At 34.1% G+C, this 18491-nt stretch overlaps 2 protein-coding genes across 2 annotated transcripts in view; one reads left to right on the top strand and one right to left on the bottom strand.

The window, feature by feature from the left end:
• LOC105621634 (zinc finger protein ush) overlaps positions 1–14048 on the top strand; it is an 85464-nt gene extending 71416 nt beyond the window's left edge. Inside the window, exons 2-9 of the mRNA XM_012203102.1 lie at positions 6702–6949; positions 7559–7931; positions 8524–9043; positions 9897–10156; positions 10500–10899; positions 11601–11859; positions 12542–12775; positions 13602–14048. Coding sequence (XP_012058492.1) covers positions 6702–6949; positions 7559–7931; positions 8524–9043; positions 9897–10156; positions 10500–10899; positions 11601–11859; positions 12542–12775; positions 13602–14048 — 2741 coding nt within the window. The remainder of the gene's footprint in view (positions 1–6701; positions 6950–7558; positions 7932–8523; positions 9044–9896; positions 10157–10499; positions 10900–11600; positions 11860–12541; positions 12776–13601) is intronic.
• A 3660-nt stretch (positions 14049–17708) lies between these two features.
• Positions 17709–18491, bottom strand: part of LOC105621633 (probable RNA polymerase II nuclear localization protein SLC7A6OS) — a 2856-nt gene continuing 2073 nt past the window's right edge. The window contains exon 3 of the mRNA XM_012203101.1: positions 17709–18167. Within this exon, the coding sequence (XP_012058491.1) occupies positions 17709–18167 (459 nt within the window). The remainder of the gene's footprint in view (positions 18168–18491) is intronic.

Raw genomic sequence — 18491 nt, 5'->3', positions numbered from 1 at the left:
GGAGCCGAGAACATTCCTGAGTATCGTAAAATAGAGTAACTTTGGTCCAAATTTGGGGTAACTTTGACTCAAAGAATGTATTAAAGAATTAATTACCTTGGAAAATTGAATCTCTATAAAATGAATTAGTTTTTTTATAATGTGACAAATAAAAGAGATCCGGATTCAAGTTTCGGCCGAGGTAATATTTTTCGCAATAAATTTATTAACAGTTTCAACATATTAATATCTTTATAATATGATGCTTGATGATAGCATCAAATTATTAAAATTGCTTGTCAATTTAATTCGCGATTACTAGAGTGATATTAATTGCGAGTGATATTTATAGTCTGAAAAAACAATTCGGCACGCAGCTCGAAAAGATTATAATATGATATATATGCAAGTACATATATATAGTGTATATTAGTAATTCAAGATTGAATTATTTAAAGAAATGAAAATCCAGCTTCGACCGTAATAGGCATTTAAAATTTTTAATATTGATTATGTTTCTTACATATGCGGTCTAAAATAAAGATTCCTAATACAAATAAGACTCAATAAGACTGAATAATTGTTGAGTTTATGTTGTATTAAAAGTATAAAACTTGTGCTCACAGAGTATATTGAGCCTTTTGTCTAAGCTTCTTTTTGTTCACTATATTATAAGCTTATATGCAACTAACTCATTTTAATGGAATCTAATTTTCCATATACCTAATTAGTGCTGGGTTCTTTTGATCCAGACAACATTTATGTCGAAATCGAGGCATAAAACTTTTTAAAAATATCTTAATCTTCAACTGCAATCATAAAAATTCCACCTAAGTTCTAAAATGTCTTATTTGAAATAAATAGAATTTAAAAACTTTTCCCTCAGTGATTGATAGAGGAAGGTTTAAAGTTTTTTTACTTACGATTTAAATCTTATGTATCACTCATTCAAATCGTATATTCTTTTATGTTTTTCTTTGAGTCCAAATGACCCGTTGATGCAATCAAGAGTTAAAGACATTTTAAGACATCTTATGTCCTAATTTGAATCTTAAAATTAAGAATAATTTTGGATCTCAAAGTCTGTTTATCCTGATTGGACCAAAGTTATTTTATTTTACGATATATTCTTACATGACGCAAAGAAAACGAGAAGAATCTTTTGCAGAATTGTTGTTGTTGACTGAGAGATCTCAATAAAGAAATGAATTCGACATTTGGATGCACTTAGGATTGATCAGGAAAGTGGCGCCTGGCCACAGTTTCGAAATTTCCGTTTATTAACACCTAAACGGGCAATGTCGAGGTCGATGTTGGCCGTGACTGAAGCAGCGAGGAAGGAAGGAAGGAAGGAAGGAAAGGTTTGGAACGCGGTATAATAAATGCTCCGCAAACCTACTTATTACTCTAACGAGCGGACGCTTTTGCATCGCGCGGCTTCGCGGCACGCGTGCCTTCGGTCACGGAACACTCGATGATTTACCGACGCATCACGTGCACTTGTGCGACTCCTCAAGAGGTTCAAGAGTACGTCTGGTCTATGCGTATCTCTGATTGTTTTATCGATTTGCTTCGTTAAATTAAATCGCTTGTTCCTCGATCCTCAGACATGATTTAATGATTTAATCTCCTCGTTATAAGATGCGAAGAGAATGTCCTATACTCGCAATGTCGAGAGATTCTTTCTTGATTGCTCTAGTTTGTTGTTGGCGAATTATCAAGTCTCTGAGAGAAAACACAGGCTTTTGCGTACATAACGCATGAGAGAATCAATCAATCCTTTATTTTCATCCCCACTTTGCGTTAGGCAAAATTCTGTGCTGCAGCTTTTATATGCGACCAACAATCTTCCTATATTGAAGAGGACTTAAACCGAGAGTCAAAATGTATGCGCTATAATTTGATTTATTTGTTTGATTAATTGTCTCGATCAGATATTGATTTTCATCAACTCTGTTTTTAACTCTAAAAGGAATTTTATTTCTTTCTTGATCAAAAAATTAATGTTTTCAAAGATTTGTAACTCAAAAAATTTTTAAGTTCTGAGGTTTGAAGATCTCTCCTACAATTCCTCTACGTGATTCAAAAGTGCATGATTTGAATTAACTTGCAATTACAAAACTAGTTAGATTCTGCTTGAAATCGACCCATTGGTTTGTAAAACTACAAACTAATGAATCAATTCTAAATCGTAAGGTTCATAATTTGTTCTCGTAAAACTTGTAAGAATATAACACTGATATGTATATATTGATATGTAATTTTTTGCATAAATATCTACGATCTATTTCTCGTGTGTTAATTTTAAAGAAAGTTTAAATGTTAATTTTAAGAAAAGTCTTAAAAATCTTTTCTTCTTAGAAAAAAATGAAGGAAATAAATCAGTAAATCAGCATTCAATAATTTTTACTTTTCCGTTTGCAAGGAAAATTAATTGCATTAATTTTTCCTGAGCAAGCAAGAAGCTATCTGTAAAGATATTGCATAAAGCACTTGTAAATTCTTATAAATCTTACAAGCCTTACAATTCTGCTTAGAAACTCATAAGGATCTGAAGTAATAAGATATCTAAGCAACTTATCGTTGCGTGACGCATCAATCGTGTCGGAGCACCGGTAAATCGGCCGGAATTTGAAGCTCATTAACGGGCACAGAGTATATATATCGGAAGGACATGGTAGAATGGCGGGATCGAAAGTACGAGCTTCCGGCTCCGTTCTTCAGCGCGACACCGGAGTCGCTGCGATTGCTCGCTTCTTGCATAAAGCGGGGGCCGAAGGTGTACACGGGCGCGGCGGTATCGGTTCCGAGAAAGGCTTATCAGGCCGCGGATATGTTAATGGCGGCCGTGTTGCCTCCCTCCCCCGATCCCCTCCTCGCCACCTCTCCGAGATATATTGCACCCCAACCGTCGCACGACGGAGGTGGTTGGACGCTCGTAAAGGTGGTAGTCGTAAGTGCAGCTGAGGCGAGCAGCCCTCTTTTCACGATCGGCAACGTATGCATGCACATGCAATTAAGACAGCACATGCTCCGAGTCCATGACAGGAGTCAATGAAGATTAAGTTTTCACTTGATCAAGATTAGAAGATTAAAACAATATACTATATTAGAATTTTAATTTTTTTTTACAAAAAAAAATGGAATGGACGAATTTATTAAAATATCTAAAGTTTAGTTATATATAGACCTGAAAATAATTTTATCAGACTATCAAAGTAATTATGTAAAACGCTTAGAAGTTGATAACAATGGGTGGCCTAGAGCAATGTTTAAACAATTGACATTCTTATTTAAAAAATTCAATCAATATGAAAACAATTATGAGTCAATTTCAAGATCTGTAGAATACATTCAAATAGTTTTTGATTGAAATTTCGTTACAGTTTTTGTAAAAAAAATTGTACCTTTTAAAAAATTCAATATTAAAAGTTAAAAATTTACAGAATTGTTGTTCAGATATGATACTTTGAAAAAATAATTAGTTTGTAGTTGGTTTTGGATAAAGAGTATTATTTTGCATATTGAATGTAGATTATTTTGGCTATTTTGAGAATTGAAAAAAACAGAGATTTTTTTATAAACGTTATATTTTTCTACAAAATAAAAGAAAATTAAATTTCAGAAAGTTAAAATACTTATGTGGATGGTTTACATCCACAATATGTCAACAAAGGGTTAATATTCTAACAATTAGCATCGCGCATTTCTAATTATCGTATACCTAATTATTATCCTACTATCTATTATCCTAATAATATCCTATCCTACACAAAAATCTTAAATAGAATTTCCGAATTGCGAAATGGATCTTTAAATTTTCTTTCCATTTTTCCGCATTTAGAGATTGCATTTTAAGATATCATTCGAAACGTTGCGCTTCTAGTTTGTGATCTTTATGATTAAGAATTTTCTTCGAGATCTTAGATAAAATCTTAAACTTCTTTTGAATTCTTTAAAATTTAACATATTTGTGAATATTTGCGTATTCTCTTCTGAAGGACGTAGAAGATTTTTCGGAACCTAAAATTTGGGCTGTTTCAACCTTTTAAATCCATGGTACGATACCATTGTACTCTTGAATTTTCAGACATGGTAGGCTTATCGAACGCCCAGAGATCCTTGGATCTCGGAGCCGATCGCGAGTCCAATCCACAGTCGGAGATCATCTCGAAATCTCCCGCTCGATAATAGAACCCCAGGGGAGAGGGGAAGGAAAGGAAACCAACCGTGCGAGATAAGAGGACTTATCTGCAACCTCCATCGTACACACCTCTCGCTTCAATCATATAAGATAGAGAGATCTATCCGCGGCCTTCTCTCTACCGTACACCTCGCCTGTCCAATCGTACATCTAAGATCATGAGGTGGAGTAGGAGGCAGAAGAAGAATAAGACGAAGGAGCGGACGAGGGTCGCGTATATGAACTCGCAGACGTCGTCGCTGGCGAACGTATGCATGGCTGCGCAATTAAGGCTCGCGATCGCGCTCGTTCCACGAGAGGGACAGAAATAGATCGCAGAAGAGAAAAAGGAGATTGCTGTGCTGTGCCACACTATGCCACGCCACGCCATGGCCGATTCATCGATGACCACTTATTTACAGAGAAGCAAAGAGGAAGGAACACGACTCGAATGTAGATGCGAGCGCGGGATAGCCTACGAGGATAGCCTCTGCAACCCTTTGCTCAATCTCCCTAGGCATCTCTCTTTCTCTTTCTGTCTTTGAGTCCTCTCTCACGTCACAGCTTCCCTCCTTTGTCATTCTCCCTGTTCCTTCTTCTCGTTCGAAGAGGCAATTAAAACATCTGGGTAATTCTTGAGTTCTGATCTCGACGACGATCTACCTGGTTGATCATCTGATCTATTCTCGGGCTCTTTGACAATCGATCAAAAAAAAATCATGAAATGTTAAAATGTATCGGATTGGAACAAAAGTAGCGTTACGAATTTCGAAGCAGTTGTAATTTTGTTAAAAATGAACGAAATTTAAATTTAAAAAAAATTTTAAAGCTTAAAATTCTTTTACTATCCAAAGGTCTCCTATATTTTTTGAGTTATATTTCTGTGAGTTTGGTCATATAGAAAATTACGAGCTAGACAAAATGAAAAATTTTCTTTTCACTTTGTGAGCGAAGTTCACTTTGTGTTCAAAATCAACTCTGTGAAAATTTTCGACTTTTTATTGTGAAAGTTTAAAATTTTTTCTACAAAATATATTTTTAAAAAATATTCAATAATAATATGACGATAAAAAAGGCAAATAAGAGTCAAGAAAATTGAGATATATTACATGTTTTGGCTCTTAGATTGCCATCTTCAAATCTCATCTTCAAATATCCTCCTCTTTACACTTAAAATTAGTTATCATCGTTTTTTTTATTTTTAAATTAATAATATTTCAGTTTTCTATTATGTATGTATTTAACTCATATTAATAATTTTTATACATTTATATTTAAAAAAATCGACTTTTATTTGTCTTTTTTGTCATCATATTGTTATTGAACTTTTAAGAATCCTTGACTGGTTTATATATTTTTAAAAAATATTCTTAAGATTTTTTGTGATTGAGTTATCTCAGATAGAACTTAAATTTTCTCAACGTTTTGATATTAAATTTTTTTTTAATATTTCATTCTAAAATATAATATAATAAAATATTATAATTAATTAAGTTCTTTTTTCTCAATATTGATGATTAATTGTTCAGATATCATTTCAAAAGCATAATTTCTAGTTAAAAATTTTCCAAAAATCCCCTCCATGACTAAAATTAATTTTCTCAGAGACTCGTTCGATCATCAATGGTATCCCTTGACTTCGCCACGCAATCCTCAGAATTAAACTTTCTATCGGTCTATCACACACGTTTGCCGGGACCAGCCCTTAGACACTGAACTATTCGACATACTGCGCGCGAGCAAGTTGAGTGCGATCCCTAAAGTGGGGGATGAGAGGCGGCGTGCGAAGGGTGCAATTGGTAGTTGTGTCGGACGGGGGTAGACCGAGCCGACGAGAGAGTAGGGAACGTGAGATACGCAAAGGACCGTTGTACTGAAAGCCCATTAGGCACTCGGACAGCCGGAGAGCGGTTTCTCTCATCTCGACACCTCGCATCCCTCTGGTCCAGCGTCATTATGGTCGTTTCGCGGGCTACTTCCGACCGGCACCGACGATTTCCGAAGAAATGTACAGTCGCCTCATTGTGTTATATCGTTTAATTTTGCAAGACTGAATTTGAATGAAGCTTGGGATAATAGTGAGATAATCTATCATTTGTAGGATCCGCTTTTGAATTAGGCAATCTAACGTTGACTTTGCAAATTATGGACGTGATTTATCTTGGCGAAGAATGTCGCGAATCTTAAATTTTCACAACGTTGCAGTTTCCCAGAAGATATCTTAAATCTTCGAACAATTAAAATTCAATTCAAAACATTTCAAATTATTATTTTATCATAATCTTGGTTTAAGATGTTTTATATTTCTTTGGAAATTCTCCTTGTTCTCCTATATTCTCTTAAAAGAATACGGAAGAATATTTTTATATTTTTTAGAATACAACTATAATTAAATTTATTGATATTTCACAGCGTTTGAAATAATATAGCGAGATAATCGAACTCATATAGAAATGAAAATTCTTATAGTATCTTTTACTGTTATTTCACTGTAGATCGAGAAACTGTCAACTGATGTGTATCTATTTTTTGATTTCAGGGGAGGATGAGGAGTGGAGCGACTCGGAGAAGACCCCGTCGGTGAGCAGCGGCGTAGACGGCGGCGCTGGCGGATCGGCAGTATCGAGTCCGGTAGCACCGCCAGTTGAGGAAGACTCGAGCTTACCACCCCCTCCAAGACTCAACCCCGCGTCATCTTCGATCAGTGAGGAAGATATTAAGCTGCGCCTCAGCGTGCTTTCGGAGAACACGAGACTTCGCCTAGTCAACCTTAACGAGGACATCGAGGTACGTCGATTTCGTTAACTTTCCAAGCAGAACAATTTCAGGTCACTAAAAAGTTGTTTTAACATCAAAATGAGTCTGACGTGACTGATCGAAAAATAATTTTTAATAATCATTTCGAAATCACTTTGATTCATTTTGATGTAATGAAGATTTTGTTTCTGCTAGGATTAATTTCAATTAATTAAACTTTTATCGAAATTTAATAAGCTTTCATTTATCGTGATTTTTAAAATTTGGAAAATTAGAAGCGATTTCGATGTTTTTATTAAAAAATAAATATAGAGAATAATATCAATTCTTTGTAACTCGAAATCACAATGCAAATATAATAAAATTGGTAGAAAGATCAAACGAACGAATAAGTAATTAAGTTAAAACTAGTTTATTAAATCGTTTAAAAGAGATTAAAATTATTCATTAATATACTGTTCACGGAACGTTTTAATTATATTTACAAGTCTTCTTCAGCCATATAATTATAACAGAAAATATTATATTATAATTAAGAATTTAACAACAAATTGAATACATGAAATTTTTGATAATAAAAATGTTGGAAAGAGTCAATATTAAAATATAAATAAACATAAATAAATATTTAAAACGCAGGCTAGGGCCATAAGAGATCGCCATGCACCGTCCAGGAACGTGCGGACGCGAGAGTCGAGTCCCAAGGACGTCGACGAGGAACAGCATACGACGAAAGAGGATGATTGCCAACCGAGGCCGTCGTCCTCGTTGTCATCCACCTCCATCAAGAGGCGAGACTCCATCTGCCGCAGGGATTCGGAGGACTCAATCGCCGCGGGGGAGACCAAGAGGATACGACTCGACGATGAGGCAACACCAAGACTGAGACTCAATACTAGTCTGGCGACGGATCCCGCTCTGCGACCCGCCACCGTCGCCGCCCTTACCGTGAAGCCCGAGAACACGTCGCCACCGAATCCAACACCGCCGCTTCCGGCTGGATTGCAGAACGGTGAGTAGAATCTGTGGCATGCACGATGTCTTTGTTTAGAAAATGTATAAAATAATCAAATTAAAAAAATTTTCTTGGTTTTATTTTTTTAAATCTTGGGTGAACTTCAAAATAGAACTTTACAAAATACAAAAGTACACTAAAGGAAAAATATTGGTATTTATAGAGTCAAATAATCAAAGCTTTTAATCATAAGTAACTATTCAATTATATAGTTATAAATACCAAGCATTTTTCTCTCAGTATAGATAAATAGAAATTTCAAAATCTAGGAGATCAAAGTCTTTAAAGATTTATAAAATCTAAAAATCACAGAGGGTAAAGTATAATTTTAAACATGATACAATTCTGAATGAAACAAAATTTAAATCCAATTTTCGAGATTCAAGTTTAATATATAATCCTCTCATTGTGTGAGTATACTAAAGGGTATCAACCAGAAAAAAATAAAACTTAATTGAATTTCAAAAATTAGATTCAAATTTTATTGTATTCAGAATTATACCATGTTCGAAATTGTATCACCTTATCCTATAGGATAAGAAATAATAATTTATCACCAAGGACAATCTTACTAAATTGATTTCTTAAGCGATCGCATCAGGTCGCCTGTTCGTCCTGCCGACCGATGGCAAGGAGACGATCACGGTGGAGCCAGCTAGGCCTCCGCCGACTGCTCTGATCTGCCCGCCATGCGGCATTCGGTTCAGCTCGGCGAGTACCCTCGAGGCACATCGCACCTTTTATTGCGCTCATCGACCGCGCGTGGACGAAGATGCGGCAAACGACGAGGACGACGATGGTAGCAAGTCCGGCGGCAAGTTTGAAGTACGGAAGGCGTACGCGTGCCCGCATTGCTCTTACAGTGCCGACAAGAAGGTGTCTCTAAATCGTCATATGCGGATGCACGCGTCATCTCCGGCGCCGTCGACAATACCATCGTCGTCAACAGCGGCAGCGGCGGCGGTGGCAGTGGTGACGAACCCGAACTCCTCGGCAGGAAATCCAACAACGGCTGGTCAAACCACCGCAGCTAACGGTTCCTTGAATGAAGAGGCCGAGAGATACTGTAGGAACTGCGACATTCGATTTAGTTCCTTGAAGACGTATAGGTGGGTAGACAGAAGAAGAGTAGAATATTGTGGTTGTTATAAGTAAAGAAGCATCTTCAGATTTTACACAAGAGATAATTTGTGAAATTAAAAATATATATCGATCATAAACTATTGTAAATTATGTAGTAAGTGTGATTTATGAAGAGCAAAGATGTCAGATTTTTAAGGTCACATATTGAAATTGTCGGGAATTTTTTATTTTTAATGTTTAAAATTTCTAAAAATTAAAATTGAGAGCGTGAAGAATTTTATATAGTATGATTAGTACATAAAATTATAGATAAAAAATGTATATGTTTAAAAGAAAAATCTATCAAATTTTATAAATATATTTACAACTATAGATTAAATTGCAAGAATAATTTATTTTGTAATAAATTACTTTTTTAAATAAGGCTTTTCTGATTTCTAAAACTTTAAAAATATGTGTGAATTATAACAAATGTCAAAGATGATTCATGAAATGGATTTTTTAATATCTTGATATTTGAAATTGTTCTGATTTATATTCGATAAATTACAATTTTTAAGAATTAAAAGAGATTAAAGAATTCTGTAGAATTATAAATACAAAAATGAAATAATGTATACATTTAAAAGAAAAGCCAATCGTTTTATAAAATATTTACTATTCAGATCTGTAATAATTTAAAATTTTTGGACCCTAAAATCTTCAAAGCTGTAGATATTTCAGAAGTAAATATTAATTTGAAAAATTATTCTAATTTAACATAAAAAAAAATTATAAATATTATCAAATTTTTGAAGTAATATAAAAATTATAATAATTCTGTTTTTACTTATAAATATTATGTAAACGTTTTTTAAATTGCAATTTAATCTGTCGCAGGGCACATAAAACGCATTACTGCAGCACGAGGCACGTGGTGAAGGACACGCTATCAACTCCGACGGCGACGCCGACATCCTCAGTGAAGGCGTCGCCGCCAACTAGTTCGAGTCCTGGTGACTCGCCACCCCCACAGCCGTGCCTGGCGCTGCCCACTAACCCCATCCTCATCGTGCCGTATTCATTATTCCGTGGTGCGAGCGTCCTCGCCGCGCCAGCACTTCCGGCTCCCGATACAGCGTGCTTCCTTCTGCCAAATGGTATTTTGAGACTTGAAAATTACGCACGTTTATACATCAAATATACAATAAACAATTTCTGGTTAAAAAATGAATTTACCGATTATAAAGATGTAAAGACACTTTTTAAAGATACTGTACATGTGTATCATTAAACCTGAAAAGTTATTTTATTTTTAATAATTAATATATATAGGATAATATTTATTTTGCACACTTATTTATATAATAATAACTAAAAAAATCACGTTCTTTTATGTCATCTTTGAAAGGAGGGATATGTTTTCGGAATTGAATAATATAGACGTATATTAAACATTAATGAATGACATTATTAAGATATTTCTGGATGTTACGTTTTCAGGTTCCCTTCAGCCAATGACGAGAGGCCTCGCTTCCACGGCCCAGAACGCCATGGTGGAGCCGCCGGCTGTCTTGAGGGCGGCGAATAAACCCTCGACGCCGGCGTCGGTAGTCGCGGCGGCATCGACGTCGCCGTCCGCCTCGGCGCCCCTCGATCTTAGCGTACGCAGGTCACCGGTTCACCAAGACGAGAAAGAAAACAGGATGTCGCCGGCACCATCATCCCTGCCGCCACCTCCGGGCAGTCCCAGATCCAGAGGCAGCGGCAGCCCCAGAACGAGATCCATCGGTCCGAATCAGACTGCCGCCGTCGCACCCCCGCCCACGGAACTCGCCCTGAGACTCGCTGAACTACCGCCACCACCTGTTCCCGGGGTGCTCGTCAAGCAAGGCGTTTCCAGGTAAGCAGCTTCTTTTCTACCAATTTGGGTTAGAATTGAATTTCTTACTTTTATTCATCTCTTAGTCTATTTATTGTGTGAATAAAAATATTTTTTATTTTCCAACATTATTTAGCTAATATTATTGATTATTTCTTTTTTAAATTTACATTTATTGAACTTGATTTAATATTTGAAATTGAATTGAGTCTACGGAATTCTGAAAGTCTTCAATTTCTATATGCATATAATTTATTTTTTTATTCTTTATCTTGTAATTATAATTACAGCTTAGAATTTATACTGAATTATTGTTCGTATTGTATCGTATTTAGAATTTATACTGAATTATTGTTCGTATTGTATCGTATTTGTATTTTTGTATTTGTAAAGTATATACTACTTATTAAAGATAATTTATATTAATTTATTTATTAATTATGCTATATTAAATATATTTCTCAATAGTTCATATCTGCATTTGTTAGATATATTCCATGTTAATTATTGCACTCATATTAATTATTACATTCAATAAAGTTATTATTATTATTATTATCTTGAAAATATTACTTTAAACTTTGGCATTTAAATATCTCCGTATAGATCTTTAGAATATCTTCTTTTTCCATTTATTCTTAAATCGCGAATTTAAAAAACTTCTCTCGATCTTTAAAATTTCATGAGATTAGATTCTTGGAACTGAAGTCGTCCTTATACAGGTGCAAGGAATGTAATATCGTGTTCTGCCGACATGAGAACTTTGTCGCTCACAAGAAGCACTACTGCCAAGCGAGGGAGACGACAGTGAGCAACAGTTCGCCGCCTCCTGATGCGACCTCACCACCCTTGGTCCAGCTCATCTGCGCCCAGTGTGGCATCAAATTCGCTTCCATAGACAATCTGGTCGCCCATCAAGCATTCTATTGTCCCAAGAGGCCCGAACCCCAAGAGCACCACACACGGTGTTCTAAGTGCAAGGTAAACTCTAAAATAAAATGCAAAGGAATTTGAAGGAAGTGAATTTTACAAGATATTTACAAAAACATATGTGAAAAGTTTTAGGGGTAAAAGGCACCATGAGGAAGGCTAAGAAATGAAATTGATAAGAATTTTTTAATTCTTTTAAATTCATAAAACGCCTTATTAAACGCCTTTTTAGAAGTGTTGATTTTTCTTTGAAACACCTCTGGTGAATTTTTTTTCAAAATTTTTATATGAATTAGAATATTTCAGAAATGAATAAGTTTATATTTTTTAAAAGAATTTTTTATATGTGTGAATTCTAAAATATTCTAAAATTTTTAAGATTCATTCTATAAATTCTAAAAAATCTTGAACTTTTTTAGATTGTTTAAGAGTTTATCAAAAATTATATATAATTAGAAATATTTTAAAATTCATATAAAGAATTTTAGAAAAAATATGTACATTCTTTCTGAAAAGCATTTCTCAAAAGTGTCCTAATTTACGGACAATGAGAATTTTTTTAAAAAGTTATAGAATTTAATTCTTTTAAAAAATTTTGAAATTTATACAAAAATTCTGAAAAATTATATAAAAGATTCTAAGAAAAATTTTTATTGGGGACATCTCTGAATTTTTGATGATCCTGATTGCCGCTTCTTCAAAGGCTTTAACAGGATATAATGGCTTGTCACAGGCGATAATAGAACCCGGCAGCAGTCATACCTGCGCCAGCGGCACGACCGGTGGCTGGCGGTGCCCGGTTTGCGGCGCCGTCAGTCCCACAGCCGGTGCCGCTCAGCGTCACATGGACGCCCACCAAGGCGTCAAAGCCTTCCGGTGCACAATTTGTCGTTACAAGGGCAACACTCTACGCGGCATGAGGACCCACATTAGAATGCACTTCGAGAAGCGTGGTACAGATCTGCAGGTAAATTTCTTTTTCTTGCCTTTAAACTTCATGTCGCATTCCTTCTGTCAATAACTAATTAATTCTTTCTATGCCTAGGAACGAACTGAGCTTTACAAATTTTGCATTTTTTAACCACTGAACAAATATGTGCATTTTACACAAAAAATTTGCAGAATTCACATTTCATTGCAAGATTACAACATTGCAGCAATACTAAATGTCCGAATGTTTTTAAAAATATTGTAATGTAATATTGTAACAATATTACAATATGTTTTGGTGTTTTCGATCATATTTTAGATATTATATTAACATATTTTGTCACATTTTCCAAAAATATCATGTGATAAATACAATAAGTATTATACTTTGAAAATAATATAATTTGGTCATTAATTTTTATATATAACAGAATTTGTAAAATCTCTTTCGTCTCTGAAATTTTTTTTGAGGACTCGCCCTTTCAAGGAATCATTTTATTAGAACGAAAATTAGATGGAAAAATTCGTGCTGCATTTTTTATTCTATCCTGTGTTTTTCTTTTATTTATGAGAAGTAGAACTCTGCCATGTTCAGCTTGTGGCGGTGCCGCGTACTGCTCGTGACTAAAGCAAAGGAAATTATCTTTCACAATATTTTTGAAATATTTCTGCAACACATTGCTGAAGTAATTAAAAAAGAATCTATGAAATGTCTCTGCAACATTATATATTGCAATGTCGCTGTAAGCTGCCATGTTGTAATAATCAGTATTTTTTGTAATAGATTAAATTTTTTCTTTTAGGAAATATTTTAAAGACACGTCTTTGACTGAGAGATTCTTACGAAACATTCTTTGTCCTAGGAGGAGAATTATATAACATGCGTGCTTGACGACGAGGCAACATTGCCGACACCGGAACCTGCAGCCGCCACGACGCCAGAGGAGATCCCTACTGAGATTCAAGTGAACGGTAAAACGGAAATAAGGAAGAGCCCGCAACCGCCACCGCTGCCGCCACCTCCACCGACATTGCCACCGTCGCTTACCAGTAAGGTGAAACAAGAGCGCGAGGATTCACCGTCACCGGACGAAAGTCTGGATAGCAGCAAGAGTGGGCCGCGCTACTGCCGCTCCTGTGACATCAGCTTCAATTACCTGAGCACCTTTATTGCTCACAAGAAATTCTACTGCTCGAGTCACGCCGGTGAGGCGAGCAATAACAATAATAACAATAATAATAACAATAATAATGCTAGCGGTCACCCAACGACGCCGCCGACCGGCAGGACCGAGGCGTCGGTGCTTTAAATCTCCGAAGTTCCGCAGACGACATGTCTTCCCCGTTCGTCTCTCTTCCTGGAGGATCTCCTATTGCTTTTTAGAACGCTTTGAAATAATATTTCGAAATTCTAATTTCTGAGATTTTCTATTCTTGCTTCGAGAGTTAATTGTTGACCAAATAAAAAAGGAGAAATATTGTATTCTAAATGATTGTCGCGAATTTTTCGAATAAGTTTTTTTATGTAAAATAATCATATTTTTGTTATCACTATGATCTAATTAATTTAATCCTGGGAAATATTTACGAAATCAATTTAGTTAAATTAGGCCTATTACATTATATCTATTTCTGTACATCGTATTTTTTAACAGAGATTTCAGGAAGAGAAAGAGAGATGAAACATGTCGAAAACGCGATGATTAAAAACGGGGATTGTTTATTGTTGCCAGTTTATACATAATAATGAGTGACTATCAGACTTCTTCAATTAGTTGAATATTACGTTGTGTGATTTTTGTTGACCCAGGGAATCGTTTGTACTTATAAGCCGAAGGTATCTATGTAAATATATATACATTCATATATACATATATATATATATATATATATATATAATATATATATATATGTATATATTTGTTACAATTACATTATGTCATTTCGAATTGCATTATAGAATATTACCAAATATTTCAGTGTTTTCCGAAATGTAATATATATAATTGTAATATCTATATATATAACATTGTATAATTAAACATCATCTTGCACCTGCAAGAATGGACGAGTTTGCAGGGAAGAGTTGCAAATAGAGTCATGACTAGCGTAACACAATTAGACATGTTAATAAATATAATCTACGGTATATCTCAATAATGAAATAAAATTTAACGAAACTAATTTGGAGAAGTTTCAATTTCGATCTTTTGTGATAAATTAGTATTGTTTATCTATTTCGTAATTACCTAATTTAATCTGTAAAATAATATATTGACATATTTATTTTCTGTTACGTCATTTTCTGTTTCTCGTTTCTTATCATTATCATTTATTGTTTGTTAATATATCAATTAAGAATTCGAGAATTAATCGATTGTTTTATAAATAAAAGCCTTTGACATAAATTAAGTTATATCTAAAAATATATATCCAATGTTTTATATATACATGGCTCTGTTTGCAAGCAATTTTTTGAGCGATCGTCGCGTCATTTCGATGTTTTCGGGAGACAAGTTTTGAGTGTCGAAAAGAATCGGCGAGATGCCGCATCGTCCTGTACATATAAAAATTGGTGAAAAGCAAAGTGGAGAATGAAAAAAAAACGACTGGGCTCGACGCCAACATGATCGATCGATCCGGGCGTTGCTGTGCAATCTCATGACTCTCCAATAATCTCGTAGCATTAATAATCGACATTACCTTACGAACGAAATACGATGAGTGTAAAATGTTGTACAGTAGACGAGTAGAGTATTACGGAACAGTAGTAAGCGATCCTGATGAATGATACCAATCTCAGCTTGTGAATCTGCTAAGTTACGTTGCGCAATGTATGACATTTAATATATATATTATATATAAATAAAAAAATGGTTACGCATGTTCGCGAAAATCGCGCCCGCGTTTGCGATAATAACGTGAATGCGTCGATAAATATCCATTGGGAGAATTTAAAGTGCATGTAATAGAATACACCATAAAATATGAATTACAGGGAGATCTATTCTTGATGAATTATCTTTTAATAAACATTCATTGCTGGCTATTATTTATCTGTCATGGGCTTTGAAGAGAGAGATAGCTGAAAGAGAAAAAGAAAAATTTAATATATTAAATTAATTTTATTCAAAATAATTAGAATATTTAATAATTATCTTCTTTAATATAAAATGTAATAATTTTAAAAAAATATTTTATGGATTATCAAAGTTTTTAATATAATAGTTTGATATGTATATAACATGAATCTAAAAAAATCTTTATTGATCAAATTATAAAATTTTTTAAGTTTTACTAGGAATCAATCAGAAAGATCTATTTATTTTTCATGACAAATTTGTATATATATAATTTTGTAAATTTAATATTCCTATTTAAATAATGATAAAGGAAGGACTTGATTCCTCAAGTTTATCGAGAAAAAAATTTCGAGATATTTAGAAATATTTTTTAAAAATCTAGGATGTCTTGTATATATATATATATATATATATTGCAGCGAACGCAATTTGGCAACAAAAAGGCTAACGACTCCAAACGACATCTTCGCTTAGCATTATCATCTTGGATTTTTATCGGCGCACTCGGATCCGTGCACCTCAAAATCAAAAGCGTCATACGTGCTCGCGAAGCGGAACAAGCCACCCCTTCGTCGCAGGGCGCGTGTAATATAAATTAGAATTAAGGCCAGTGTTACGTGTATACGCAATGTACTACTCATATCATACGACGAGCTCGTTAATTAATTAAAAAGGAAAAAACATAATGAAAAAATACCGATAGTTGTCTGCGCGGCGAATTCCACGGTGCAAAAGAGAGAGAGAGAGAGAGAGAGAGAAAGAAAAAGAATGAGTGTGTGAAAGAGAAACTTCGAGAAGCGAAATCGTGAAGAGGATTTCTCAAGAGACAAATAATCTCGTCACATCGACTGGATTTATTCCCCCCTCCTTCGATCATTATAGACTTTGAGATAATTTTCTTCGAGCCACGAAACTTTTTGTTGAAACGTTATGTTGTTAATCGCGTATCGTATGTGTGTGCGAATGCATGCGTGTGTATGAGAGTGACGAAAACGATTTGTAAATCCACGCAACTGGTACTTCCAACTTGTTATAATACGCTATAAATCTGGTGTATATCATTACATGCCATATCCACGACGACGAAGTACATTCTTTCTTCAACAACACAGGCACATCCCCCGCAACATCCTCCCGGGGATCGATCACTTAAGCTTCTCCTTTCGCGACAAACCCTCGTAGTTCCTTCTCAACTGTTACAATTACGTTTAATCAATGATTTCTCTATCTTTTGATTCGTATTATAAAATAGATCGTGAAATTAGATTGAATTAAACTTCGACTTGAAACGACGAAAAGTATTTTCCTCGTTGATTTTGTGTGATCGATCCTCTTGTCTCTAGGCTTACTTCTTTTTGCTGTTCTTATTTTGATAGACGGATTTTACACGCGAGATATATATCTATAGAGAAAAGTCTGTAATAAAATATATATATAAACATACAAATAAAACTTTATGCCATTTACAATTCACTTTTTCTTGCAAAAAAAAACACGAAGAGAAACTAAAATGTAAGCTAAAAGGAATGTTTATTGGGAAATACATATTCAACAAGATATTTGATACATAAATTATCTAGAAATATGCGAAGGTACAGGTTAACGATCATTCAACAGAATTCAGTCACATACATTACATTAAATTAGTGCATATTATAAAAGCTACTGTACATGAAATCAGCAAATGTAAAAGCACATAAATATTTTAAACGATTAAATATTTAATATTGTTATGTAAGAATGTACATGTATTATTTCACTGTCATAGATTATATTATATTTAGATACTTTATATAAAGTAGCTTTTAATATGCATTATCCAGTGTAGCGATTGACCGAATTCACTTCTTTTTTATTCCTAGTTTGAAAAATTTTCAGATTATATAACTACATGTCTTCATCATTTATTGACAATGTATGGATTTTTTCTTCCGTCCTTTCATCATCTGATGTTTCTTCATTACAAGATATTTCGTCTTCTATTTCTTCCTTATCTGACATGCTTTTCTCCAACCAATCGCTGTGTGAACTACTGCTCTCTTCATTTCTTCTCTTGCGGATATGCCCATAATGATCTATAATTCTAAATTCATCACATTCGTTTTCGTCGCCAGAAATATCGAGATAATCACTGAATGATTCAGATGTACGATCAGGATCCGTATCGGGATAATCATTTTTCCAATTTGATTCTGCATTAGAATCTGAAGATTCATCATCTTGTTCAAACTCTACTGAGTCTAAGTAATCTGGTCGTCGTACCAATATATTATCCTCATCATTTTCAAACCATAGGTCATTAGAAGTTTGTGCACAATACAAATCATATACATAATTGTCAAGCTCCTGAAACATATATCTTATATTATAAACATATATCTTATATATATATCTGTTCATACATTTTATATGCATATAAATTTTATTTAAGTTCAAATACTGATTCTATTCTTAATTTATATCATACACACATTGTAAAAAATGATTTATATATATATATATAATTTTTGTTTATTTCTATTTCCTATCTATTTAAAGGATTTCATTTTTGCCTTATCTATCTCTTTCTTATCTCTGCATTAATTTTTAATGAAGCTAATATATGAAGTACTTTTCTTTATTACAATATATATATATATATATATATATATATATATATATATATATAGT

The sequence above is a fragment of the Atta cephalotes genome (assembly GCF_000143395.1).
Source record: "Atta cephalotes unplaced genomic scaffold scaffold00035, whole genome shotgun sequence".
NCBI lineage: Eukaryota > Metazoa > Arthropoda > Insecta > Hymenoptera > Formicidae > Atta > Atta cephalotes.
Note: the sequence above shows the minus strand (reverse complement) of the source record. Positions and strands in the feature narration are given on the sequence as shown.